Raw genomic sequence first — 27,918 nt, forward strand, 5'->3', positions numbered from 1 at the left:
GAGCTGGTGCTGATGCAGAGGCCAGCAGAGGCCATGGAAGAGTGCTGCTTCTTCCTTTTTATTTTTTTCTTTTAAGATTTATTTATTTTATGTATATGAGCACACACTATAGCTGTACAGATAGTTGTGGGCACGTGCCTTCCTTTATTTAATCTTTGCAACAAGAAGCATTATGAGATTCCTCTAGCCAAGGCAACACGGCCAGTCCATGCGGGCAGGTGTGGAGGGCAGACGTTAGTGTCATGTGTCCACCTTGCTTTTGGAGATAAGGATTCTCCTTGAACCTCGAGATACAAGATGGCAGTAGATTGGCTGTGGAGAGTAAAAAAGCTTCATCAGGTTGTTGGGAATTGACTTTTAGGACCTCTGCTTGCTCCAGTAGACCCCACTCACTCAGTCGCTGATCGCTCCAGCCCAAAGATGTATTTATTATTATAAGTACACTGTAGCTAGCCGTCTTCAGACGCACCAGAAGAGGGCGTCAGATCTCATTACAGGTGGTTGCGAGCCACCATGTGGTTGCTGGGATTTGAACTCAGGACCTTCAGAAGAGCAGTCAGTACTCTTACCCTCTGAGCCATCTCACCAGCCCGGAAGAGTGCTTCTTATTGGCTTGCTCACCTTGCTTTCTTATAGAACCCAGGACTTCCAGCCCATGGATGGCACCACCCATAATGGGCTGACTACCATCCCTCGTCAATCATTAATTAAGAAAATTAGTAAGATCACCACAGCTGGATCTTATGGAGGCATTTTCTCAACTGAGGTCCTCTCCTTTCAGATGACTCTAGCTTGTGTCAAGTTGACATAGAACCACCATCCAGAGAGAAATCCTGGCATCTTGTTTATCCTTGAAAGTAGGGAATGTGGAGTGTATGCATTAAATCCCAATTATTCCTTCTGAGGGTGCTACCTCAACAGAGATAGTGATACAAGAGACCTGTGGACATGAGAACCTGAGTCTAATCCCAGCCCCCAGGGAAAAGCTGGGCACGGAGGCATGTACTTATAACTCCAGTGTTGGAGAGGCAGAGATGGGAAGATCCTGAAACTTTGCTCTCCACAGCCGATCTACTGCCATATTGTATCTCGAGGTTCAAGGAGAATCCTTATCTCCAAAAGCAAGGTGGACACGTGGCACTAACTAACATCTGCCCTCCACACCTGCCCGCATGGACTGGCAGTGTTGCCTTGGCTAGGCTATCTGGTATTTGGGGGACACTCTCCCCAAGTATAAAATGGAGGCAGGAGAGGCTGGATGGAACCCCATGGGAGTGCCTGGCTAGTGTGTGTGGGGCCCTTAGGAGCCAGAAGCCCTCTCTTTCTGGGAAGCCGCTGCCCTACCCTTTTGTCTCCCTCCCTTTTTTCCCTCTGAGGCCCCAGGCCTGGTCCACTTCATAACTAGTCACACATGGTCCTGTGACTTACTCCTGTTGTGATCTCCAACAGTTCAGCCTGTCCTAATGAGCTGCTGTGAGTCACTTCAGCCTATCCCGCTGGGTTGCTTGCACTGGTCTCCAACTGGGCAATTCATTTCAGTCTCCAGGAGGGGCGGGGCCCGGGGGTGTGATGCCGGGGTGTGGATATGTGTGTGTCTTGCAGGGGATACTGGATTAGGGGCTCAGCTCCTTATGCTAATTTAATTACATTTATTTACCACACTAGGGTAGCACATACCTGTAACCCCAGCATGGGGAGGTGGCCATGGAAGGGTAAGAACATAGATCAAGGTTATCCTCAGTTATGGTGAATTTGAGGCTGGTCTGGGCTATATGTAATTCTGTCTCAAAAATAAATGTGAGCCGGTGAGATGGCTCAGTGGTTAAGAGCACTGGTTGCTCTTCCAGAGGACGTGGGCTTGATTTCCAGGACCCACACTGCAGCTAACAACCATCTGTAACTCCTGTTTCAGGGAATCTGACACGTTCTTCTGGCCTCTGTGGGTACTATAAGCACATGGTACACAGACATACATGCAAATAAAACACCCACACACATAAAGTAACAATATTTTAAAGTTGAATCTCTTGATCTGCAAGGGTTTGTTGTTGTTATTTGGTTGGTTTTTTTGTTTGTTTGTGTGTTTGGTTTTTCGAGGCAGGGTTTCCCTGTGTATCCCTGGCTGTCCTGGAACTCACTCTATAGATCAGGCTGGCCTGGAACTCAGAAATCTGCCTGTCTCTGCTTCCCAAGTGCTGGGATTAAAGGCATGCGCCATCACTGCCCAGCATGTTATTTGTTTTAAATCCAGTCTTTCTTGCCATTTGCCCAGGCTGGTCTCAAACTCCTGGGTTCCAGGGATATCCCCTCAGCCTCCCAAGTATTGAAGGCTACAGACCCCATCTTTGTTCTTTCTGGAGGGGCATAGCATGATAGCTAATCATCTTGTGAGTTCTACACAGGCTGTCTCCTAAGTCTTACACTGACTCTAGGATGTACATCTTATTAGCACTTCCCATTTTACAGATGAGGAAATAGAGGTCCAGAGAGACTAATAATAGCTAACCTCGTACCACATTTCAAGTCCTGAGCTAATTGCTTTAATTGAATGTATTCATTTAATCTTCTCCCAGCCTTCAGAGCTGAGCTAAGCACTGTTATCATCTGTACTTTATAGATGAGGGGGAGATTGAGGTTTGGAGAGAATAAGGAGCTGGCTGGCAGCTGAGAGAGTCAAGCATCCTCTCTGTCTGGCCCCAAAGCCTGGCTACTAGTCAAAACTCTCAGGCTACAGTTCATCTCAGGAGTTCTGAGCAAGGGCTCAGATCTGTTCCCTGTTACACACATGGCCCTGGGTGGGTGGCTTGGCTTTCACAAATCTGGTTTCTAACCTGTAAATTAGAAATAATAATAATAATAACTCCCTCATAGGGTAATTGTGGAGATTAAATGAGACAATTCTATCAAGGAGTCAGCTTTGTGTTTGACCTATACTAAGGAGTCAGCTGATGTAAGGGATTTGTACTATCTTGCTTGTTTCTCTCTTGGCCCTACCGAAGTCAAATGACCTTAGGAGTGTAGAAAAAAAAATCTTTAAAAAATGAGATGGGTACGGTGGCTCATGTCTGCAATCTCAGTACTCTAGAGGCTGAGAGTAGAGCTGTATAGCAGGAACCTATCAGGAAGAAAGAAAGAAAGAAAGGAAGAAGGAAGGAAGGAGGGAGAAAGGAAGAATAGACGGAAGGGAGAGAACGGGAAGGCTGGACTATAGCTCAGTTCTTAGTGTACTTACCTGGCATGCATGAAAGCCCGGATTTGATCTCAAACCAGTCTTCCATAAAACTGGGCATAGTGACCTACACAAGTAATCCAGCACTTGGGAGGTAGAAACAGGAAGATCAGAAGTTCAAGTACATCCTGGGCAACAAAAGACTGTATCTCAAAACCAATTATTAAGCAAATGGCCCCTTGATAATGTGGGGGACATTCCTCTGGTATGTGAAGAGGAGAGAAATGTTTTACTTTTCCATTCATGTATAGCCACGACAAGATGGTGGTGCACACCTTTAATCCCAGTACTCAGGAAGCTGAAGCAGGGGATCTCTGGGTGTTTCAGACCAGCCTGGTTTACATAGAGAGTTCCAGGCCAGCCAGAGCTGCATAGTGGGTAGTGGGTCCCTGTTTCAAACACAAAAACAGACAAAAAAAAAAAAACCAAACCAAACCAAAACAAAACAAAAAACAAAAACAAAAACCCCAAAAAACAAAAAACAAAACAAAAACAAATCCAAACAAACAATCCTCAAAGTTTGTCACTTATAACAGAAAGTGCAGAGTTATCTACACCTTTGCTGCTGTCACCATGAACTATCAACATCCTACACCAGAGCTACACACTTGTCACAGTGACTAGACACTGGCTCATTACAACCACCCAAAGTCTACAGCATACAGCTTCTGTTGTGTTGGGGGACAGCCTTATATAACCACGTTGGTTTGAAGTATGCCTCTTGCTTCTACACAGCAGGTGTTGGGACTGTAGGCACATGGCACTGTCCAGCTTTCTTAGTCAGGGTTACTACTACTGTGATGAGCACCAGGACCACAAGCAACCTGGAGAGGAAAGGGTTTATTTGGCTTATCCTAGCATGTCACTATCATCAAAGGAAATCAGGACAGGAACTCTCAGAACACTGCAGGAACCTGGAGGCAGGGGCCAATGCAGAGGCCATGGAGAATGCTGCCCATGGCTTGCTCGGCCTGTTTGCTTTCTTCCTCCTTTTCCTTCTTTCTTCCTTTCTTCCTTCCTTTCTTTGTTTCTTTGTTTCTTTCTCCCTCTCTCTCTTTTTTTTTTAAAGATTTACTTATTATTATAAATGAGTACACTGTAGCTATCTTCAGACACACCAGAAGAGGGCATCAGATTTCATTATGGGTGGATGTGAGCCACCATGTGGTTGCTGGGATTTGAACTCATGACCTTCCGAAGAACAGTAGGTGCTCTTACCCGCTGAGCCATCTCGCCAGCCCCTCCCTCTCTTTTTTAAAGATTTATTTATTATTATATGTAAGTACACAGTAGCTGTGTTTAGACACACCAGAAGAGTGTGTCAGACCTCATTATGCATGGTTGTGAGCCACCATGTGGTTGCTGGGATTTGAACTTTGGAAGAGCAGTCCGAAGTGCTCTTAACCCAGTGAGCCATCTCACCAGCCCTCAACCTGCTTTCTTATAGAACCCAGGACCACCAGCCCAGAGATAGTACCACTCACAATGAGCTGGGCGCTCCCCCATTAATCACTAATTAAGAAAATGCCCCACAGGCTTGCCTGAAGCATTGTTTCAACTAAGGCTTCCTCCTCTCAGATGACTTTAGCCTGGGTCAAGTTGATGTAAAGCCAAGTAACCAGCACACCAGCTGAGGCTCATCATGATGATATGCAATCTATGGATTTCCAAAAATATATCAAGACTTGTGTTTACCAATTATCATACAGAATAGTTTTACAACCCTAACAACAACAACAACACAACAACAACAAACCAAAACCCTGTGCTTTGTCCTCTGTCCTTCCCTCTGCTCTAGTTCCTGACACCACTGATCTTTCACCATCTCCATAGGAACCTCACCAGTTCTGCCTTTTCCAGAACAACATATAATGGGAATCACATAGTACATAGCCCTTTCTGATTAGCTTCTTTCACCTAGTAATATGCAATAAGGCTTTTCCGCATCTTTCCGTGGTTCGGATACTCATTCCTCTTTGGCACTGAATATTTCATTGTCTAGACATACTGAAGTGATTTATCTACCTGGTGTGATGGACACTGTGATGGACACTGGGTGATGGACACTGTGTGATGAACATATATACTGAAGCTATATGTTCTAGTGAAGAACATATGAATTATATTTTGTAATAAACTGTCTTTCAGCCAGGCAGTGGTGGCACATGCCTTTAATCCCAGCACTTGGGAGGCAGAGGCAGGTGAATTTCTGAGTTTGAGGCCAGCCTGGTCTACAGACTGAGTTCCAGAACAGCCAGGGCTACACCGAGAAACCCTGTCTCAAAATTAAATAAATAAATGAATAAATAAAATCGTCTTTTTAAAAAAGTACTTGTGTCATTCTGTACTCCCACCGCCAGCTGGTGTTTGAACTTGTCGTTCCTCCCCCCTCCCATGTTCGGGTCTGGAGTTGGACCTGTGAGTGCTAAACAGACCTCTTAGAGCCTCCAGTGCTCACTCAAACTAAGCATTGACAGCCTGTTCTTCCCACTTTGGGGTGTAGCTCTGGAAGCGCCCCCCTTGGATTTAGCCATTGGCATCATCCAGCAGGACTCTGCCTCTGCAGAGCCACTCTGGGAAGCGGCAGCCACCAAGACTCACTCACATCTCTGAACAGCTCTATCCTGACCAAGCCCATGAAGGTCCAGTGTCTGCCTGGGGTAGAATTCCAAACATTTAGCGCATCCCTCTGGTGTCTTCCCTGGGCAATGCAACTCAGCACCTTTCAGACATGCCCCGCAGTCTCTAGAGGCTAGAGCGGACAAAATCTCCAGGCATGGCCTCTCGGCCGCGGCCGCGGGGTCCTCGGAGTCCATCGCGGACAGTGAGTGTCTGGGCAGCGCCGGGCTCCAGCTTGGCCCGAGGCTGGCGGCGCGCCCGGGCATCAGGCCGGCGGGCGTCTATGCCGCCAGCCGCCAGCAGGGGGCAGCCATCGGTTCGCTCGGCTCGCGCGGGCGCGGGGGGGCGGCGCTGCGCCGCGCCGTGCTGCGCTCCAGCCGGGACCCGGCCGGGGCCGCTGGATGCCCCGTCTCCGCTCCTGCTGCCTGCCGGGCGGGCTCCGGCGGCCGGTGAGTGCTGGGCGGCCCCGCGGTTGTGAGCCGGGCCGGGGAGGGTGGCGTGGTGGGTTCGGACCGGCCGGTGGGGCCCGCGGGCTCCTGATCCTCCCCTGTCCCCTCGAAGCGGCGGCCCGGACTCCAGGCTCTGTCCCTGGCGGCGCCGCGGGGCTGGACAGCCCGGGTGGGGGCCGATCCGGAGCGGCGCGCAGGGAAAGCGCGGGGCCCATGCTGGCAGGCTGGGCGCCGGAGGTGGGATAGGGTGGCCTTCGGCTTGGGAGGGCTGAAGGTTTAGAGGACCCAGGTGGCCTAGAGCTGCGGGATGGGGGCTGCAGCCTTCGGACTGGGTCGGGGGGCATCCCGGGGCTAGGCCCGAGACCCCCAGATGAAGCGAGCGGGGTGAGGCACTGAGGGAGACAGTGAGGAAAGCGAGCACCTCCGCCGAGTCCTTTATCCCTGCCAGCGGCCTTCACCCTTTCACTGCCAGGCCGACAGCGGGCTCCTCTCAAAGGAGCAGCTGCTAGACAGCTGGCAAAACAATGGAGACCCTGCTTCCCGGGCCCCCTGCTCTTGGGACAGATGATTGGGGGAGTAGGCGAATGTCAGGCTAGGGGATTTAGCAGGGCAGGCTGCCCGGAGTAACTGGCTGCCCACTTCACCTTTCCCTGCAGGGGGTGGGGTGTGTGTGGGAAGGTAGGGCAGTCTGCCCCAGGCTTCTGGGAGAGAGCACCGACGCCCCGCCCTGCGAACCTGCCGTGCCAGTTGTTTCGCCAATGGAAGGGGAGGTGGCAGGGTCAGGTGCCCCCGCCCCTCCCTGTGCTAAAGGCACGCAGGTTGGTACCCGGCATGGCCCAGGGAGTAGGGTCACACTCCTGGAAGAGATAAGGCCCGCAGGGGCACACCACAGGTTGGGGCTTTGTTGTGGGGGTGTCGCCCTGTGTCAAAGCACAGGTGTCTACTGATTAGCTGGAAAGACGGCTGCCAGAATGAGCTAGAGGAGGCTGGAGGTGGGGAGGGAGGGCAGCCAACTTGGTTTTGTACTTATTTTGCCTGGTCTTTTAGCCAATAAGGCATGCGTTTGTCAGCCTCATGGTGTGTGCGGACTGCAAGGAGGTAGTTCCTGAAGGAGGCTCTCTTGTCTAGGGTCTTCCTGCCCTCAGGTAGTCCAACAAATGATATACTTAGGATCTTTCTCCCTTTATCTCGCTAATGCTTGTTTGGGTAGGCTGCCTTTGCCTCTCTGACATAACTGTGGCTGAGGAGACCCTGAATGTGCTCCTAGGGATGAGTGAATACATTGGGGGTCTATTGGAAAGAAGGAAAAGTTCATCTCAGGACCACCATACGAGCACGGGCACCTCTAGCAGGATGCTGGATCTAGAGGATGCTGATTCAGGCTGCCTTGGCTTATGCTCACCAAATCTGGAACCTTTTTTTTGAGCAGGTTGGTGTCCTGTTGCCATGGCAATAGGTCTGGCTAAACTGTGCTCCCACCCTTTCTGGTTCTGGGGCTACTTTCTATTTGGGGATATTGAAAGTTGCTCTCCTGAGGTCTCCAGCTTCCTGACAGGCCTCGTTGGCTCTTTGTCAACGGCCGTCCATCTCCTCAGCTTCCTCTCCATCCTTTTGTGATGGCTTTCCAGGAAGGATCTTCCTGGTTGTTGGACAAGACTTGGTTGGTTATATATAGTCTTGGGTGGAGGTGTGCTTGGCTATTTGGATTTGAGGATACTTGGAGTGGGGCCTCAGTTCCAGGAAAACAATGGCTTTGGAATGAGCTGTTGTGTTGTAAGCTTAGGGAACCAGGAAAGGTTGCAGGCTGGGGAGGAGGGGGGAGTAGGAAGGGTCACAGGCTATGGACACTTCCTTTAAGAGCTCCGGACTTTGGATAGTTGACCACAGGATACGGCGTCTGTGAGTGTCTCATTTGTTTGCTCTCTCCTGGCCTGGCTCAGGTCCCAGGTTGTGTGTCTGAGGGCTTCCTCCTCAGGAGCCCTCATCATATGGATGGTGCCCTTCCTGACTCCAGGACGGTCTGGGCTGACTGCCCAGATCCCCTTTAACGGCTTAGCTGGAGGCTGCTTGCTGAGGGGGGCACGTGTCTTTGAAAATTGGGCCCAAAAAGTCTAAGGTTCCCCAGAAGCAGGTCTGAAGGTGAACTGGGTAGGGCAGAATTGAATTTACGTGAAAAGGGAATCCACCCTGCTGGGGTGGAGCTGGAAGGTGTTGGGACTCCGGAAGTCTTCATCCTGACTTAATGTGCCAGAGGAGTTCAGGGCCGCAAGGTTGTTCTTCCTCCTTCAAACCACAGATCTGTCCCTAGCCCCTGGAGTGGACACCACAGCCAAGAAGCAGAGCATCAATGTGAGTGAGTCCTCCTGTGGAGGGCAAAGCCGGAGGCTGGGCATCCACTGTATCTTGATTGACAGGTTCTCACAGGACTCGGGACCTGCTGAAGTCTTAAAAGTTGTGCTTTGGATTAGGTCCTTGTGCTTTAAAAGCTGTACACCCCTTCCTCTCCCCGTCATCATTCCCCCCCCCCCCTAAAAAAACCCCGGCTCTACTGAGGTCTTTTTTATTTTTAAAGCATTTTCTGAGGTAGCCAGAATTAGAGGGTACAGGAGGTGGGGTGGTGGTGAGTGGGTGTTCTCCACTTCTCCCCTTGCTTGTCCTCCCTCGACTTTTTGGAAGTAGGAATTGTGTGGCTTGTACAGGATCCACAATCCCTTGACATTTCTGTTTCGAGAATCGGGGTTTTTTGATGATTTTACAGGGTTGAAGGGTGAGTTTTCAACATTTCAACATCTCTGACTAGGGTGTGTGTGTGTTTGTGTGTGTGTGTGTGTGTGTGTGTGTGTGTACACTTTTCTGGTATTCAGAGAGATGTTGGTGTTGGGTTCAAGGTCACACGACAAGTCGGAAGCAGAGAGGACTTTGTAGTAGAGGAGAATTTCCTTCAGGCGGAGGTCTGGGGCCAGTTCTGTGCTGTCAGGCCCTTGAAGATTTTACAGTTGGAAGACCTTGGGCTTAAGAGGAGAGATGCCACTAACTCAAGGTCACGCAGAAGGGGTGGGTGGCCTGCAGAGCAGTGGCAGGACTGGGCTGCAAGCAGGAGGCGCTGGAGGCTGAGGGGACACTTGGAAAGGGAGGGCTGGGCCTTGGGCATTCTCCCGCCCTGGTCCTCCCCGGTCTGCAGCCTTCAGCATGCTGTGGGAGTGGGTTCCGCAGCAGCTGAGGAACTGCAGATGCTGCTGTGCCGGCCGGCTGGCGAGGAAACGCGGAGGGCCGCGGGGCTACTGGGCTGCTCTGGGCGAGCCGGCTGATGTCATGTGAGAAGCCTGCACACCTGGAGCCCAGATAAGCTCCGTGTGACCTGGCAGTGAGTCACGCGGAGCTGCGGAGCTCAGCAGAACCGGCGGGCGCGGCGGGCGCGGGCCAGGTCAGCCTGTGCGACCCCGCATGGCGCTGTGCCATTAGCGCGCAGGCCTGGGAGAGGGGCCGCGGACTGGAGGGAACCTCCGCTCCGGAGGTCAGAGGCCAAGGGAAAGAGGCCAGCCCCCTCCGAAAGGCATTTCCTTTGTATTTATTTATGAGTGTGGGGTGGGGTGAAGGCTGGGGAACTGACCTAAAGATCAATCCAAAGCAGCCAAGCCAGGGTCCCCAGTTTAGGGACGGTAATGCTATAGTAGTTTCCATTTCCTGGAGTTTCTGCTTTGCCTGCGGCAAGATGGCCCATTTAGCTCTGTCCCAAAGCTGCGGAAGTCACTGAAAGTTTTTGAAGACAAGAAGAAAAGCCATATACTGGCCATGGCAAATCTTATTTACTGCTCTGATACTGGTGGATTGCTCACTACCTTGTCAAGACTCTTTTTTTTTGTTTTTTTTTTTCACTTTTTGAAATGGACACTCTTCCCACCTCTGACTCTAGAGTTGGACCTTTGGTTTTGTTTTTGGTGCAAGACTGGCATTCAAACCCAGTCTTGTCACCATTGCCTGCCAAACCCTTTACTGCTCGCTGAGCTATACCGCTAACTCTGCAGAACTTTTAAAGACTTGTTATATGGACATGTAGAGAGGGTTAAATGTTAACGTACATAATTTTTATGTTTTCTGTAGAAAATTAAGCTGTAGAAAAGTAGTTGAACAAAATCTCATTCCACTCAGTTTTCTCACACACACTTGGGCACAGAACACATACACACACATACATCTGCACAGCTGAATATTGACATTGTAAAAATTTATAACATGGGCCAGAAAAATGGCCCTGCTGCCAAGCCTGATGACCTGAGTTCAATTCCTGGAACCTGCATGGTAGGAGAGAACTGACTCCCACAAGCTGTCCTCTTATGTCCACAGTGGTCCTGTGGGACATGTACTCATATACACACAGAAATAAAATATAATAATTAAAAGCATATATATGTGTGTGTGTGCATGTGTGTATTGAAAATCTGCTTTTGACTTCTAAAATCTGTTTCACTTCCTCAAGGCATAATTCCCCCATGAACATGCAAATAAAATATGTAACATAAATGTGTATATTCAGATATACATACATATATTAAAAATTTTTTTGTACCATGGGCCTGGGGAGATAGCTCAGTAGTTAAGAGTACTGGCTGCTCTTCCAGGGGACTTGAGCTCAATTCTTTTCACTCACATAGTGTTTCATAACCTGTAACTCCAATTCTAGGGGATCCAATGCCTCTGTAGGCACCGGACATGCAAGCAGTGCCTACAGGTACATACAAAAAAAAATGCTTACGTATATGGGGGAAAAATCAATATATACTATCCCACAAGTTGCCTTTTAAAAAATTTAACAGTATAGAATTTTTCTAGTCATTACACATAGGTAGCCCTCCCGTACTTTCAGCCTGGGGAATTGAACCTAGGACCTTGTACATGCTAGACAAGCACTCTAATGCTCAGTTATGCCTATAGCCCCTACCTCATTCTTCTTAATAACTTCCTAGTTATTTTATAATTTAGCAGTTTCCCTAGTGATTTATGTTTATAGATTTACTATTATAAATAAAGCCACAAAAGATTATTTATGTTTATTGTGTGGAATATCTATAGATGACCCATAGTAGAATTGACCAGGCAAGGGCTGGAGAGATGGCTCTGTAGTTGAGAGCACTTGCTGCTCTTCTCGGAAACTCAAATTTAATTCTGTGCAGCTCATAACCACTGTAACTCCAGTTCCAAGGGATTGGACACCCCTTTTTCATGTACTCCCACACACATGCTGTTACTTGAGTAAGTGTACATATATACACATATGTATATATGTATATATGTCATTTTATAGACACCACCCATTCACCCCACTAGAAAATTATGCCAGGGCTTACTCTCACAGTATGAACACTAAACTTGAATGATCCAGGCATTAGCAAGGCTCCTGTGCAAAGATAAAATACTTAGTTCATGAAGCAGTTCCTGTTTCTATAGTAGAAGTGGCCTGGCCTTTTTGATATTCAAAAAGAAAGACATGGGGTCAGTGAGATGACCCAGCAGGCAAAGGCTCAAAGATTGGGACTGAGTTTGATCCCTTGAGCATACCTATGGAAAGAGAGAAATGACTAATATACGTTGTCCTCTGACGTCTGCCTGTGCATATCAGCTCCTGTCCCCAGAATAAATGAATGTCATTTAGAGTTTTACAAAAAAAAAATCATATGACTTTGTACTTTAATCAACAAAAGTCTCTGTTTCCCATACCCTAATTGATATTGCTCTTATTAAACTACTATGTAGAAAAACTAAGTGCCCAGCTGGGCTGTGGTGGTGCACACCTTTAATCCCAGCACTTGGGAGGCAGAGGCAGGCAGATTTCTGAGTTCGAGGCCAGCCTGGTCTACAGAGTGAGTTCCAGGACAGCCAGGGCTAACCAGAGAAACCCTGTCTCGAAAAGACAACAACAAAAAAAAAACCCTAAGTGCCTGTATCACATGTCCGTGACTATTATAAAAGCTGAGGTGCTCTTCTTGTTGGCTGTTTGTGTTTCAGCATCTGTGAATTTCCTGTCAACATTCTTAGCAGTAGCTATAGAGGGCTGGGACTCAAGTCAGTAGATCCATCTGGTCATGGGCTCACTGGCTCACCTTCACACCTTTGGGCTTTACTATCCATATACAGAGGTCTAAAGCTCAGCAGTGGTAGCTGGTGGAGCATGCCTTTAATCCCAGCACCAAGGAGTCAGTGGCAGGCAGATCTTTGAGTTTGAGGTCTTCCTGGTCTACAGAGCAAGTTTCAGGACAGCCAGGGCTACTATACAGAGAAACCCTGTCTTGAAAAACCAAACAACAACAATGAAAATCAAAAACAAAACAAAAGAGAAAACAACAAAGGTCTAGACTTCATTTAGTCACATTTGTGCTGGCTTGCACTCACCTTCAGTATTAGTCTAATGGCAAAGATTATTTATGCCTTTGGGAGTGGAAGAAGCAGGTGGATCTCTTGTTCAAGGTCATTCCTCTGCTACTTGTTACATTTTGAGGCTAGAATGGTAACAAAAGGCTACCTGTCCCTTCAAAAACAACAACTAAAAGAAAAGTCTGTGTATCATATATGTTACAGGATTTGGAGTTGCCGAATACAAATAGCTTTAATTTACTTTGGGAATGTGTCAAATATATACTCATTTGCATATCATTAATTAGGAAATATTAGTATGTGGCGTGGCGTGGCGTGGCGTGGCGTGTGTGTCTGTATTTGGAGGAAGTGCATCCTGTGACACACGTGGAGGTTGGAGAACAGCTTTGTGGTGTTAATTCTCCTTATGTGGGTTCTGTGGATAATTCAAGTCATCGGGCTTGGATTTCAACTGTTGCACTATCGTGGCAGCACTTTCTTACTGTTCTTGAGAGCTGCCGTGTGACTAGGCACTGTAAGAACATCTACCCTACATGTAATCTGTTAGGTGTCATTTATACTCTTGGCTTCCCGCTCCTTTTGTGGTAGGTACTACAATTGTATTCATTTTACACATGAGGAGAGGGCAGCATTCAGTGTCTCTAAATGACTTACCCCAAGCGGCATAGGCGGCACCTTTTTGTTCCTATGTCTTCACCTGACGGCCAAAGTCTGAGCTTTTTACTAGGCTTATTGACTTCGATTTCATTTGTATTTAGCAGGCACTTGGTACACACACATCCAGCATCTTATCACAGAGATCAACAAACATTCAGAAAAGTTAAAAGAATTTCATAGCTACTGAGCTTCCTAGATCCTGCACTCACCGCTTCTCCCACTTGTTTGTCACATTCTTATCCCTTGTCCATCTACGAAGTTATATGAGATGATTGACACATCCCAAGGGAAAGTAAAGCAATCAGCATGCTCCTATAGCTTTTATTATTTATTTATTTAGTTTTTTTTTTTTTTTGAGACATGGTTTCTCTGTGTATCCTTGGCTATCCTGGAACTCACTCTGTAGACCAGGCTGGCCTCTACCTCTGCCTCCCAAGTGCTGGGATCAAAGGCGTGGGCCACCACTGCCCTGCATGTAGCTTATATTTATTAACTAGAATTTGTCATTTGTTTACAGTTTTTGGTTTTTTTTTTGTTCTTGGTTTTTTGTTTGTTTTTATTTTTTTATTTTTTTTGAGACAGGGTCTCACTGTTTAGACCAGGCTGTCCTGGAACTCGCTCTGTAGACCAAGCTGGTCTGGAACTTAAAGGTCTACCTGCCAACCTGCCTCTGAAGCACTAGGATCAATGGTGTGGTGTAATGGTGTGTGTCCCTCTATGCCCAGCAGTTAGTTTTCTCTCTCCTCTTCCTCTTCTCTTCCTCCTTCTCTCTCTCTCTCTCTGTAAATATTTAAGCTCAAGCAAATGATAACAGCCGTGTAACAAATGTGTAAGCTTGTCAGCTCAGACCTCTCTGAATATGCACGGCTCGCTCATCACTCTTGCCCTCTCTCACACATTCCTGACTTTCAGTCCCCAGGGATAGCCATTGCTCTGACTTTCCTCACCATAGATCAGTTTTGCTTACAATAACTAGAATCGTACTACCAGGTAAACACCTGTAATCCCCGCACTCAAGAGGATCACAGCCATCCTCTGCTACATTAGTGAGTTCAAGTCCAGCCTGGTTACATGAGACTCGATCTTGCGAAAGGAAAAATTAAAAAAAAAAAAAAGAATAATATTAATGTGCAAGCTTTTGTCAACGGCTTCTTTCTCTCTTGTTTAAATGTTTTTGAGATCCATTCTTGTTCTGTTTTGTTTTGTGAATGCGGATGCACGTTTGCACTGAGTGGTCCTTGCCTTCAAGAGCCTGGCTGTCCTAAAGTGACTAAGCAGCTGAGTTGCCAGAGTACACTTAGACAGGCTGGCCAAAGTAACTTCCACACACACTCACCTTTCCTCCAGTCGAAATTAGGAAAAACTTCCTGGTCAGGGGAGTTAGGGAAAGAAGTCAGAATGATTACAAGGTTGAAGTCCCTGGAAGGAAGGAAGGGGCAGGGCAGGAGAACTGCAGCCCAGCCTGAGGATCTGGGAGGCAGTGGTCTCAGCTGCTGGAGCCTTCTATCTGCAGACAGGAGCCACTGGCAAGTCCAAGGAACCTAAGGGTATGGAACCCAGCTCTGAAGTAAACTTAAGTTCAGCAGCAGAGGCAGCTGCAGCTGTATTACCAAACTGGTTCCGGAGAGGGAGGGAGGGGTGCAGGCAACCAGGTAGTGGTAGGCACATGGCTCAACAGACGCTGGGTCTGTAGCCAGGCCTGACCACATGGGGCTGGCAGAGGGGGAAGGCTGCTTTGTGAGCTGTGCAGATAGTGGTAGCAGGACAAGGGTGCTAACTGACTCTCAGTGCGGCCTCCGAAGGCCTCAGGCTTGTGATGAGAGATGCGTCTTTGACAGAAAGTTAACAGTTAACTTGTGTCCACAGGAGACTTGGACTGTTGGAATTTCAGAGCTGGAGGAGGTCTAGATTATTTAGTTCAACCTTGAGCCAAGTGACAGGCTCACGGTCCCACTGGAGACCTGTGGCAAACCCAGGCCTAGATACAAGATTCCTATCAGTTTTAGTCAGCGTTTGTCCCCTGTGGTGCTGTTTGGTCCTGCCTGTTGCAGTGACAGTGAGGGGACAGGCTTATGCCCAGAAGAGGGGCTAATGGAAAATTACTTCTAAGGGACTTTTGCAGCTGAGAGATTCTAGAATCCTCAGACTTTTTTTCCATTGATAGTGCTCTGCTGCCTAACCTATAGCAAAGCCAACATCGGGTAAAGACAGCATGGCAGACAGTAGGGTTTTTCAGAGTTGACCAGGGGCTAAGATCCCTTTGTTTGTCTCCCCCTAAGTCCCCATTTTCTTCATTTTCTTCTCCTGGTATCTCTATCTATGCCCTTAGTGCAGTGTGGGTAGTGACCAGCTAAAGATGCTGTAGCCTGGATAGGATGGATCTGTCTGTGCCTTATTCCCAGCAGCATCTGGGAGGAGACATTCCCCTTAGAGAGTAGAGCCAGTCCTGCACTGTCTCCACTCACTGAGTCTCACTGAGTCTAGATTCAGCCGACCAAGATTGCTCCTGATTGGTGCTTTTAGGGGTTTGTGTTTGCTGTCTTCCAGCTTCCAGGGACTGTTCATTGGAACATTTAGAAGCAAAAATTTTAGTTTCACCTAGGAGAAACTGAGGGCAGAGGAGCTGGAGAGATAGCTTAGTTAGTAAAGCACTTGTCTTATAAGCACAAGGACCTGAGTTTACTCCCCATGACTCAGGTTAAAAAAAAAAACAAATAAGCGGCTGGGGGCAGTGGTGCACACCTTCAATCTCAGCATTCAGGAGGTAGAGGCAGAAAGGATCTCTGAGTTCGAGGCCAGCCTGGTTTACAGACTGAGTTTCAGGACACCTGGGGCTATAAAGAGAAAACCCTGTCTAGAAAAATAAAAACGACAACAAAAAACAAGCAAGAGGTGGTGGTGGTGGTACCCGCTGTAATCCCAGACTGTTTTCCAGAGCTGGGGAGGCAAAGATCCCAGGTGGATCCCTGGGATTCAGTGACCTGACATCATAGCCTATTCTATGAGCTTCAGGCTAGTGAAAGACCCTGCCTGAAGTTGACCTCTGGTTTCCATATGCACATGTACAAGCACACATACTTGCATGGGTGCAAACATAGAGAAACTGATCTCAGAGAGGGAAATGGGTTCTTGCTACAATAACTATAAAGAGCTAGTTGACCTAATCAGATGTCTTTCTTCTTCTTTTTAAAAAAATTTTCTGTTCATTGGTGTTTTGGCTGCATGTATGTCTGTGTGAGGGTGTCAGATCCTCTGGAACTGGAGTTACAGACAGTTGTGAATTGCCATGTGGGTCCTGGAAATTGAAACTGGGTTCTCTCTGGAAGAGTGGCTAGTGTTCTTAACTGCTGAGCCATTTCTCCAGCTTGCTTAGTAGATTTCCTACCCTTGTGAATACAATCTGTCCTAGTTTGCCTTCCTCTGATGTGATAAACACCACGACCAAAAGCAATTTGGGGAGGAAAGAGTTTCCACATGAGTTTCATCATGAGAGGAAGTCAGGGCAGAAATTCAAGGCAGGAACCTGGAGGCAGGAACTGAAGTAGAGGCCATGGAGGAGTGCTGCTTACTGGTTTTCTCCCCATAGCTCACTCAGCCTGCTAATACCACTTGGGACCTCCTCCTGCCTAGAGTGGCATTGCCCATGGTGAGCTTGACACTCCCATATCAACCATTAATCAAGAAAATGCCCTACAGGTTTATCTGGTGGGGGCGTTTTCTCAATTGATACACAAATTCCCAGACAACTCTAGCTTGTGTTAAGTTGACAAAACACCTAACCAGGGCACACTCTATCTCCCGAACTCTCCAGAGCTGTTCTTGGCCACTCCAGCAGCTCTGGAGACCGAGCATCTGAAATGTAGGCTGTGCTCTGAACTGTGTTCTAAATGTAAAGTACAGACAGGGATCTTTTTGTTTGTTTGTTTTTTGTTGTTGTTTTCTCTGTACAGCCCTGGCTGTCCTGGAACTCACTCTGTAGACCAGGCTGGCCTCGATCTCAGAAATCCGCTTGCCTCTGCCTCCCAAGTGCTGGGATTAAAGGCGTGCGCCACTACTTCCCAGTCAGACTGGGATCTTATTTACTCATTTATTTTGAGACAAGCGTTCTTTCTCTATGTAGTTCTGGCTATTCTGGAGCTTGCTACGTGGACCAGGATAGCTCCAAACTCACAGAGATCTTTGTGCCTCCTTAGTGCTGGGATTAATCCTTCTTAGTGCTGGGAACCATCATACTCAGCCTTGCACTGGATTTTGGAAATTTAGTACGGATGGGTCAGGAATGGTTGTGCATACCTATAATCTCAGCAGCTCTCAGCAGGCAGAGGCAGAAAGATTCTCCATGAATTCCAGGCCAACCCGGTTTTTGTACCGAGTTTCAGGTCCAGCCAGAATTGCATGAGACTATCTGTCAGAACAAAAGAGCAAAATAAATAAAACACACACATCTAAAATTAAAAAATATAGAAAATTAAATATAAAATATGTTTATATATAATATTTCATGTAGATTACATATATTTTGAGATGACAACAGTTTGGATATATTATAGTAAATGGAATATATTATTAAACTTAAGTTCATCTAGTTTGTTTTTGAGACAAAGTTTCTAGTTACTGGCCAAATTTACCTCAAATTTAAGATCCTGTCTCAGTCTTCCAAGTAGTTAGAATTATAGGTATGTGTCACCCTTCCCAAATTCACCAATTTCTTTTTTTTAAATTGTTATTTATTTTATGTCTGCAGGCATTTTGCTTACATTTATGTGTGTGGGCCACATATGTGCCTGGTTCCCATGAGGCCAGAAATTGGGTCTCCTGGAACTGGAATTACAGATGTTTGTAAGTTGCCATGTGTGATTACATGGAATCAAACGTGGGTTCTCCTGAAGAGCAGCCTTCTCTCCTACCCTGGGAGAAAATATATGTATGTGCATATATCTATTAATTTGGATTTCTTTCTTTCTTTCTTTTTTGTTTTTTTCCAGACAGGGTGTTTCTCTGTATAGCCCCAGGCTGTCCTGGACCTCACTCTGTAGACCAGGCTGGCTGGCCTTAAACTCAGAAATCCACCTGCCTCTGCCTCCCAAATGCTAGGATCAAAGGCATGCGCCCCCACTGCCGGGCTGGATTTTATTTCTTATAGATAATACTGCTTTAGAATGAATATCCTCCAGGAACTACATGAATCAGGATAATTTGCAGAGGGGAAGCAATTAGCTTGGGAGTTCCTGGTCTTGCTACCTTCCTGGGCATTGAACCTTGGTTGGTGTGAGTTGGTCCTTCAGTGGAAAGAGGATAGGAGAGGGCTTTGCCTAGCTTTCAGGATTGGGTAGAGAGGAAATGCCTGTCTAGGGCCTGGCAATAGGCCATTGCTGAAGTGCGTAAGCTCAGAGACCCTCTGTCTGGAATTCAGAGGGGAGGCATTCATGGAGAGAGAAAAATTACAGTTAATTTCTAATTAGATGGTATGGCCTAGTTTTATTTTGTATTCCCTGCTGGTTAGAACAAGAAATGCCCTCTGGGCCCCACCCCTACCAGGTTTTTCTTACTCCTGTCCCTAATAGGGTATGCATGAGAATGGGGGTAGAATAGGGCCCTAGGTGCCCACATCCTGGAGTGGGCCTTCTCTCTCAGACCGCCACAACTTTCTTCCCTAGTCTATATTTAGGCATTGGTCTGGGGAAAAGGATGTGAGTTTTTCAGGATCCTGTTTATCTAGCCGACCCCACCCCACCCCCACCTCGCAACTGTCTGTCCGTCCTGTGTACAGTCCGGGACTTCCCTTTCCTTCCCTCCCCATTTACTTTGGGCACCCAGGGCATCAGAAGGGACACAGCGGCACAGCCACTCATTTCATGGGTAGCACCTAACACATCCTTAACTTCCCATGAGCCATTTTTCTCACCTGTGAGGATTGACTAGGAAAGGGTATGTATGTGTGAAGTTCCTGATAAAACACATTCTATAAACGCTAATCCCAGGTGCTAGAAAGATGGCTCTGTGGTTAAGAGCTCTTGTTACTCTTATGGAGGAGGACTCAGCTTCCAGCATCCACACGGGTGTTCACAACTCTGTCTGTAGCTCTAGCACCAGGGATCTGACACCCTTCTGGTCTTCTATACACTAGGCACACACTAGGCACATACAGACAGGCAGGCAAAAAACTCACATACATGAATGTTGTTTTAAAAAGTTGTACCCTCCGAGGTCTTTGAGGCAGGGGCCAAGGCTGCGGCTCTGGGGATACCAGGCACAGGGAGGAGCCCAGTCACATGGGATGCCCACCGTTTCAGCGGGCTGCCTGTGGGGAGGTGATGTTGCAGAGTCCCTTCAGTTTCCTTTTGTGTTCCATTTCCATTCGTGTTCCACGTTGCAATGGCGGTTTCTGTAAATCCAGTCTCTCCAGGCACACCTTTGCTTTGGTCTAAAGGATGAAGTGAAATTAGGGGAAAAAAATATGTAAATCAGATTGCCTGGAACATCAGTAGCACTCCACGAGGGGTGACTAGTTTATCAGTATCAGCTGCCTCTGTCTGACCTGGAAAAAAAAAAACTGAACAGCTTTTCTCTGTTTCTACTTGCAGCTACAAGGTGGGGTCCAAAGACCCTGTGTTAAGCACCCATAGTCGGCTGGGGATACAACCCCTAAAAGCAGCACACCCACCATGTTTAACCTCATGAAGAAAGATAAGGACAAAGATGGCAGTCGGAAGGAGAAGAAGGAGAAAAAGGAGAAGAAGGAGAGGATGTCTGCGGCGGAACTGCGGAGCCTGGAAGAGATGAGCATGCGCCGTGGCTTTTTCAACTTGAACCGGTCCTCCAAGCGGGAATCCAAGACGCGCCTGGAAATCTCCAACCCCATCCCTATCAAGGTGGCCAGTGGCTCTGACCTGCACCTGACAGACATTGACTCTGACAGCAATAGGGGTAGTGTCATCCTGGACTCAGGCCACCTAAGCACAGCCAGCTCCAGTGATGACCTCAAGGGTGAAGAAGGCAGCTTCCGGGGCTCTGTGTTGCAGCGGGCAGCCAAGTTCGGTTCACTGGCCAAGCAGAACTCGCAGATGATTGTCAAACGTTTTTCTTTCTCTCAACGGAGCCGGGATGAGAGTGCCTCAGAGACCTCAACTCCCTCAGAGCACTCTGCAGCCCCATCACCTCAGGTAGAGGTGAGGACGCTTGAGGGACAGCTAATGCAGCATCATGGGCTAGGCATCCCTCGACCAGGACCACGGTCTCGAGTCCCTGAGCTGGTGACTAAAAGATTCCCAGCTGATCTACGTCTCCCTGCCCTGGTTCCCCCACCACCCCCTGCTGTGCGGGAGCTGGAGTTACAACGACGACCCACAGGAGACTTTGGCTTCTCACTGAGGCGCACAACCATGCTGGACCGGGCCCCTGAGGGTCAGGCCTATCGACGGGTTGTTCACTTTGCTGAGCCAGGGGCAGGCACCAAGGACCTGGCCTTGGGGCTGGTGCCAGGAGATCGACTGGTGGAGATTAATGGACAGAATGTGGAGAATAAGTCCAGGGATGAAATTGTGGAGATGATCCGGCAGTCTGGGGACAGTGTGCGGCTCAAGGTACAGCCCATCCCAGAGCTTAGCGAGCTGAGCCGGAGCTGGCTTCGGACTGGCGAGGGACACCGCAGGGAGCCAGCTGATGTAAGTGCTTCCTTGGGTATCAGGGGTGAGCAAGGAGTTTGTGTATGTGAGCATCTCCCACTAGTGCACTTAAATGGGTGATTGAGGGTACCCAGGAACTATGAGCAGATCTTAGCGAGTGTGGAAATGGAAAGCTGGGCCAATAGGGAGGCGCCAGCCCAGGAGAGGGTGCCCCTCTGGAAACTCATCAAACTCACACATTTACTTCTTCTGTGCCTTGTCAAGAAGCTAAAGGCAACCCCCCAAAAGTTCACTGGGAGAAAGTCCTTAGTAATTCAGCTGGGCCTTCTGGTCTGACATTTCCGTCCTTCTGTATTGATGTGATTGAATTCAGACTTGTGAGTTTTCAAGGTCACTGGGTTAAGATCAGCTTTGGCCTGGCACTCTGTGTGTGTGTGTGTGTGTGTGTGTGTGTATGTGTGTGTCATATAGAGAGAGCTTAGGGGGCCTGGGTACCACATTTGCTGAACCCTCAAATGGAGATGTAGGTTAATAGGTGCCACTTTGAGAGCTGAGAGTCTGTGAGCATCAAAGTATAGGAAGTCCATGTTATTTAGATTTCAGGAGTGAAAACAATATGGCAAATGACCTAAAACCATGACTATCTGGGGCTGTGAGTTGCCATGGTTACAGTTCTGGGAAAGATGACTTCTGCTGGGGTGTCCTCTCAACCTGAAGGAGGGAGATAGCAGGAGTTAGGTCATAAAGAACTTGTAAACAATGGTCGTGGTTTAGATTTATCTACACTACAGAGACGGTTTGCAGTCTGACTCCCTGTGAGACCTACCAGTTGTGATTGCCATGAAACCTCCAGTGGGAGGCAGGAGAGCATTCATGGGTAGGTCTTCATGGAGCATCAAGACTTGGAACTTCAGTAATCTTTTGGTGCAAGGAGAGTGAAAGAATTTTGAATGTCCTGTGTGGACATGGTACATGACAGACTAGGTGGCCTTTAGTTATTGTTCTTTTCCAGCTGTGTGTTTTAGGACTGTCCAGATATATGTCCTGCAGCCTGAGCAATGAGTGACCTGTCTGGGACCTTTCAGCACTAAGTGATTAGCCAGATGTGCCAAAGTTGGAAAGGGGAGGAAGTGGGGAGGCAGCAGGCAGAGCCTGGCCCCCAATGAGGGGCAGTAGGATGCTGGGGGTGATGAGGATGCTGGGGGTGATGAGGATGCTGGGGGTGATGAGGATGCTGGGGGTGATGAGGATGCTGGGGGTGATAGCCCAGTCTTGCAGTCTGCTGGGTCCAGAGGAGGCTAAGAGAGGCAGATCAGATGTAGGCGGACACGTTGGACTTGTGTTCCAGGCCTTTCTGTAGTGGAACGGCTGGGCTTGGGCAGCTTTGCAGAGGGAGGTTAGTGGGTGGGATGACGCTCTATAGAATCCAGAGAGGGACCTGGACTTATTCATTCAGATATACACTGAGGGCCAGAGAGATGGCTCAGCAGGTAATGGGGGATGCACTTACCATGCATGCACGCTTAACAGTCTTAATTTGGTACCTGGATCCCGGAGAATGAAAGAACCAACTTCTAAAAAGTGTCCTCTGACCTCTGTATGCCTGCACTCATACACACACACACACACACACACACACATGAATAGTAATAAATAAGAAGAAAAAGAGGAGGCTAGAGAGATGGTTTAGCAGTTAAAAGCACTTTTGCTCTTGATAAACACCCAGGTTTGGTTCCCTGCACCTATATGCTGGCTTCCAACCAAACATAACTCCAGTTCCAGGGGATCTGAAGCCTTTTTCTGACTTTCTAGTACCAGGAATGCTAAGCTCCCCCCATATATGTATGTATATATATACATACATATACATACATATACACATACATACATATACATACATATACACATACATACATATATATGTATACATACACACACATGTACATATGTACATGTGTGTGTATGTAGGCAAAATGTTCATACACATAAAATAAAATAAATAAATCTTAAAAATAAAGCAGAAAAAGGCTATGTGTGGTGGTGTATACATGTAATCCCAGCACTCAGGAGACAGAGGCAGGTGGATTTCTATGAGTTTGAGGCCAGCTGGGTCTACAATGTGAGTTCTAAGACAGGTAGGACTATGTAGAGAGACCCTGTCTACAAACAAACAAACAAGCAAACAGACAAAAAAAAAAAAAAGAGAGAGGAGAGAGACAGACACATTGAGCATCTCCTCTGTGTTAGCCACTTAGCTAGGCTGAACTCAAGGAGCCATATTTTAAAGGAAGATGTGCAAAGGAAATATTTTTATCTCAGAACCTAGGTCATCGTATTCTACTACACTTGTCTCTTTGTCATCTGCTGATACTGCTTTTAACAGGTGGAATTTTCTTCTCAAACACAAATCCCCCCGGGTATTATTGCCAGCTCCCTGCCGAACCACAGCCAGGCCTCTGGGGCCCTGAGCCTGGCATCCCAGATGCCACTATGTTTACTTTATAGCTCAGGCAGAGGGACTATCCTGGCATCTCACGTTTCCCAGGCACTTTACCTTCCAGCTAGCTGCTGCTACCCCATCCCCAGGGAAGAGAATGCTTTAGCTTGGAGATGTGGTAGCATCCACCTGGCAGCTGGTATCCCTGAAGTCCCAGCTTGTTCTACCCACCATGGGACCAGCCCAGCTGATGCCCAGAGGACTTCTTCCCCAGACTTTAAGCCTAACGGTAGGAAACCCACCTGCGTGACTCCTGAAGCAGGCTAACAGCACTTACTGTAGACTCGGGGCTGAAAGAGTCTTTGTACCTTCTCCCATTCGGGTGGCGGTGAGACCTGGAGCATAAGCAGAGGAACAGGGTGAGCCCAACATTTTCTGTCTTCTTGAGACAGACCCCAGGAGCTGAGTGGGGAGGCTTGTCAACTCTCTTGGGGCCCTCAACTTATCTTCTCTTCTTCCCATTCCAGCTTCTGCTCATTGTCTTGGCATGGGTTCCAATCCCACTTCCACGCCAAGAGTCTACATGCATCCTCAAGCCTCTGGGCGGGGTACCCTGATGACAGGGGCTCCCTCCATAGGGATAGCTCCTGGCAGCCATCCTGTCCATCAGGACATCTGTCAACTGTCCACACGCCTCCTGTCTCCAGGGAACACTGAGGGAGTTGGCTAGCCATCTGTCCTCTCCCCCACACAGATGGGGCCCGAGGCCTTCATTCTCTCTGGCCTGTTTTAAAGGCCCTGGGGAAGAGACAAGTGGGATTTGCAAATACTTTTCACCTGTCCTATAGCTACTACAGGGGTAACATGAGAGTGGATGAGAGGTGAACCAGAGTGATAAGAGAGACTTGGGCCTTGAGTGACAGAAACCGGTCAGCGTGCCTGTCAGCAGCACCCAGTTCTTGTGCCGCGCCTACCTGTCCTTCGGTACAACTACCCACTAAACAGATAGCTGTGTGAAGACCCAGACTTGGGATTTGCTAGTTTCCAAACTTCCCTGAGCCTCCACTTACTCATTCCTCCAATACACAGGGGAGTTTGCTTAAGGGCCAGGCATGGTGCTGGGCAAGAGGGGTTAAGTCAGTAGTGTGACCTCCCGGTGCAGTGTGGAAGCACAGACCTAGGTGGGGATGGGATGTCTAACTGAGTACAAGCACAGGAGGCTGGGAAAGAGGAAGTGGCTAGGTCTGACCTTAGGAAAGGTGACAATCAGCACCTGGTAGATTTTCTATGATTCCCAGGCTCTTACCTAAACTTTCTCTTGAAGATAGCCCCAGGCACTAGGGTTACAGCTCAGCATGCAGGGAAGTCCTGGATGTTGTCCAAGACCTGAAGTAAATAAATGAATAAATAACAAGCAAACAAAAATGTCAGCTGAAGGAAGAAAAGGCATACTCGGGGGTTTCCAATCCTTATCCAGGGTTCTAAAGAGGAGACTAGGGAGGGACTGGCTGGTCAGGGCTGCCTTCATCTGGAAGGGACCACCAGAGTCCCTTTGGCTGTTGTGGATTTCAGGGCTCCTGGGTGGAGATGGTATGTCCCACACACATTTACTTTGTCAAGGAGGTTCTAGGTGCCTTCAGGAATGGGACCTGCAGGGTTTCAAGAATAGCTTGGAAGTGAAATTGTGTAGCTAGCTCGCTTCCAGGTTAGCCTGGTCCACGCAGAGCACTGCGGTGGAGTGGGGTGGGGTGGAGCTGCTAGCTGCTGCTTGGGTTTGGCATTCGATAGTGCTTATGTTCTTAATATTTTTCCAAGTGATTCTTACAGGAGTTTTGAGGGTTTGTTTGTTTATTTGTTTGTTTGCTTAAAACAAAAAATTTTATTTTATTTTATGCCAAAGCTTCAGGAACCTTCTGGCATCGGAGTCTTACCTCTTGAGAGCCCCAACTAAGTTTTGGGTTTTTTGTTTTGTTTTGTTTTAGATTTATTTATTTTTTTTTATTTTCGTTTTTTTGAGACAGGGTTTCTCTGTATATCCCTGGCTGTCCTGGAACTCACTCTATAGACCAAGGCTGGCCTCAAACTCAGAAATCCACCTGCCTCTGTCTCCCGAGTACTGGAATTAGATTTATTTATTATATATATAGCTGTCTTCAGACACTCCAGAAGAGGGCGTCAGATCTTGTTACGGATGATTGTGAGCCACCACCTGGTTGCTGGGATTTGAACTCAGGACCTCTGGAAGAGCAGTCAGTGCTCTTAATTGCTGAGCCATCTCTCCACCCCAGTTTTGGGGTGTTTGGGTTCTTTTTGGCAAGTGTCAAAAGTGCAGGAAGTGCTAGGTAGAAGGCCTTGGGGGTACCTGAGGGTACACTGTCCGGGATTACTAGGGTTCCTGAGCAGTGGGCAAAACTAGCTCTGTTCTGCCAGGTCTCTCTTCTGTCCTGTGATGAACAGTAGTCCCAGGGTGCTCTGGCCGCCCAGCCTGTGGGTGGTGGGCACAGTGCCTAGGCCACATTGAACGGGCTGTGGGTACATACCCTGGTCAATGGCTGTTTTTGTAGGCACAGCTTGGCATGGGGGCAGGGTCTTAAAAGTAGCTTGCCCTGAGCCACCTAGGACACTGCCCTTTGCTTCCAGCTAATCTCTTATTTACATTGAAATGGTTCTGGAAAATACCAGATAGGCAAGCACCCTGACTGGGGTGGCTGGGGAGTGGGGTGAAGGGGTGTGTGTGTGTGTGTGTGTGTGTCTGTCTGTCGGGTGGGAACACAAGTATTTTAAAAATGCTGCAAATCTCTACAGCGTTTCCCAGAAACCACAAGCATGTGTTCTGCCTGCCAGCAGGGTTCCCGCCACCCTACTGCACCAAGCAGCTAGATTCTCCCAGTGAAGCTAGGAGTAGAAGTCAGCTTGGTGGGGGTAGCGGATGGGGATCCGTGACCCAGTTGAAGTAGGGGCACCCCTGCTGCCAGGACAAGACACCGGGCGCCTCCATTGTCAGTCCTGTGGTACGGATGTGCCCTACGCCTCAGGCAAGTCTGTGGGCACCTACTGTGTCAGACAGGCTCTGTGAAGGAGTGGCATTTTCATGGTTTCCCTGCCTCCTGCTGTGCTGTTCCAGGGGGACAGGCAATTCCAGCTCCCGGATGGTGGTTGGCAGCAGCCTAGGATTAGTTAACTACAGAGGACATTGTCGGCACAGCTTATTTTTCAGTTGGTTGTAGTTTGGTTGGGAGACTATTTCCTTAGACCTGGGTCACCACTCTGAGTCCCTTATTCTCGTGCCAGATGCCCCTCAGCATCAGGGCATGGCCTTCTGCCCCGGCTGACTCAGCTTCCCTGCCCTTTGCATAGACTCCGGCTTCTCTGTGGTGCCCAGTGTGGGTGTGGGGGCAGATGTACCGCCTAGTGGTGATTACTGGATCTAAATAAGATTCCATTGGACAGAAAAGGCATGGGAAAAAAATGACAGGCGAGGCCCTAAACCTCACTTATAAACCCACTGCAGACCTCAGCCCTCTGAGGTCCCCAAGCCTAGAACCCTTTTCATTCCTTGTCTTCCTGCCGGGAAGGAAGGGGAAGCTAGAGGTGGTAGTCTTGTCCTGCAGAAGGGTGTGACTGTGACTCTCTGAGAGTCAGCTGGAGGAAGTGAACAGCAGGTGACATCAGTGTGGAGGAAGGACGGACAGGGCAGAAGCTGCATAGCTGAGGAAGTCTCCAGAGGCCTCGGCAGCTGCCTTGGCAGGTTAGGGTGTGCTTCTCCCAGGATAGACGAGGAAGACATTGTGTTGTCCTGTACACAGCTTCCCTGCCAGATCTCGAAGGCATGGACACTGCCTTGATCACATTTTTTTGGCACAGCCTCTCGTACTGTCCTCAGAATTTACGGTGGTACAGCTACTGGAGTATCACCTGTGACCATGGCAGGCTTCTCTGTAGAGCACAGGGCTATGTCCTATTATCCTTCTGTATGCATTGTGGGAGAAACTGAAAGGAGGGCCAGGCGGTGGTGGCGCACGCCTTTAGTCCCAGCACTTGGGAGGCAGAGACAGGCGGATTTCTGAGTTCTAGGCCACCTGGTCTACAGAGTGACCTAGGACTCCAGGATAACCAGGGCTATACAGAGAAACCCTGCCTCGAAAAAAAATAACCAAACAAACAAAAAACAAAAACAAAAAACCCAAACAAACAAACAAAAGTGGAGGGCCCAGCAGGAAGGTGTCCAGCCCCGAGGTTCTCATTGGTTCCTAATATGGAATTCTGGGGCCCTCCTCTTGTCCACAGTACTTTTCCCTGCATACTGCATGCACACATGCATATTTCCCAAAGTCTGAATGTCACTTCCTCAGGGAAGCCAGCGCTGATCCTCTCAGACCATGTCTGTGTCCACCTTAGCAACAGGCATCCTTCACCCTCACAGCATCTGTTGCTACCCTTGGAGCACCATCCTTCCTCATAGCATCCATTGGAACTTCGTTAGTTATCTGGGTGTTTCTCTCTCGAGCAGCAGGTGGAAGCCAGCCCTGGGGG

General features: G+C 48.3%; 1 protein-coding gene across 15 annotated transcripts in view; it reads left to right on the plus strand.

Moving 5' to 3' along the window:
* The first annotated feature begins 6,182 nt into the window (after positions 1–6,182).
* Myo18a (myosin XVIIIA) overlaps positions 6,183–27,918 on the plus strand; it is a 105,141-nt gene continuing 83,405 nt past the window's right edge. For 9 of the 15 annotated variants that reach the window (XM_031354514.1, XM_031354519.1, XM_031354515.1 and 6 more), the window contains exons 1-2: positions 6,183–6,297; positions 19,908–20,987. In XM_031354514.1, the coding sequence (XP_031210374.1) occupies positions 19,989–20,987 (999 nt within the window). In that variant the 5' untranslated portion in view covers positions 6,183–6,297; positions 19,908–19,988. Of the gene's footprint in view, positions 6,298–8,557; positions 8,647–19,907; positions 20,988–27,918 lie in introns of those variants that run through there. The other 6 variants (XM_031354520.1, XM_031354504.1, XM_031354516.1 and 3 more) reach the window with 4 other exon arrangements.

Source organism: Mastomys coucha, unplaced genomic scaffold (genome assembly GCF_008632895.1).
Source record: "Mastomys coucha isolate ucsf_1 unplaced genomic scaffold, UCSF_Mcou_1 pScaffold5, whole genome shotgun sequence".
Classification (NCBI taxonomy): domain Eukaryota; kingdom Metazoa; phylum Chordata; class Mammalia; order Rodentia; family Muridae; genus Mastomys; species Mastomys coucha.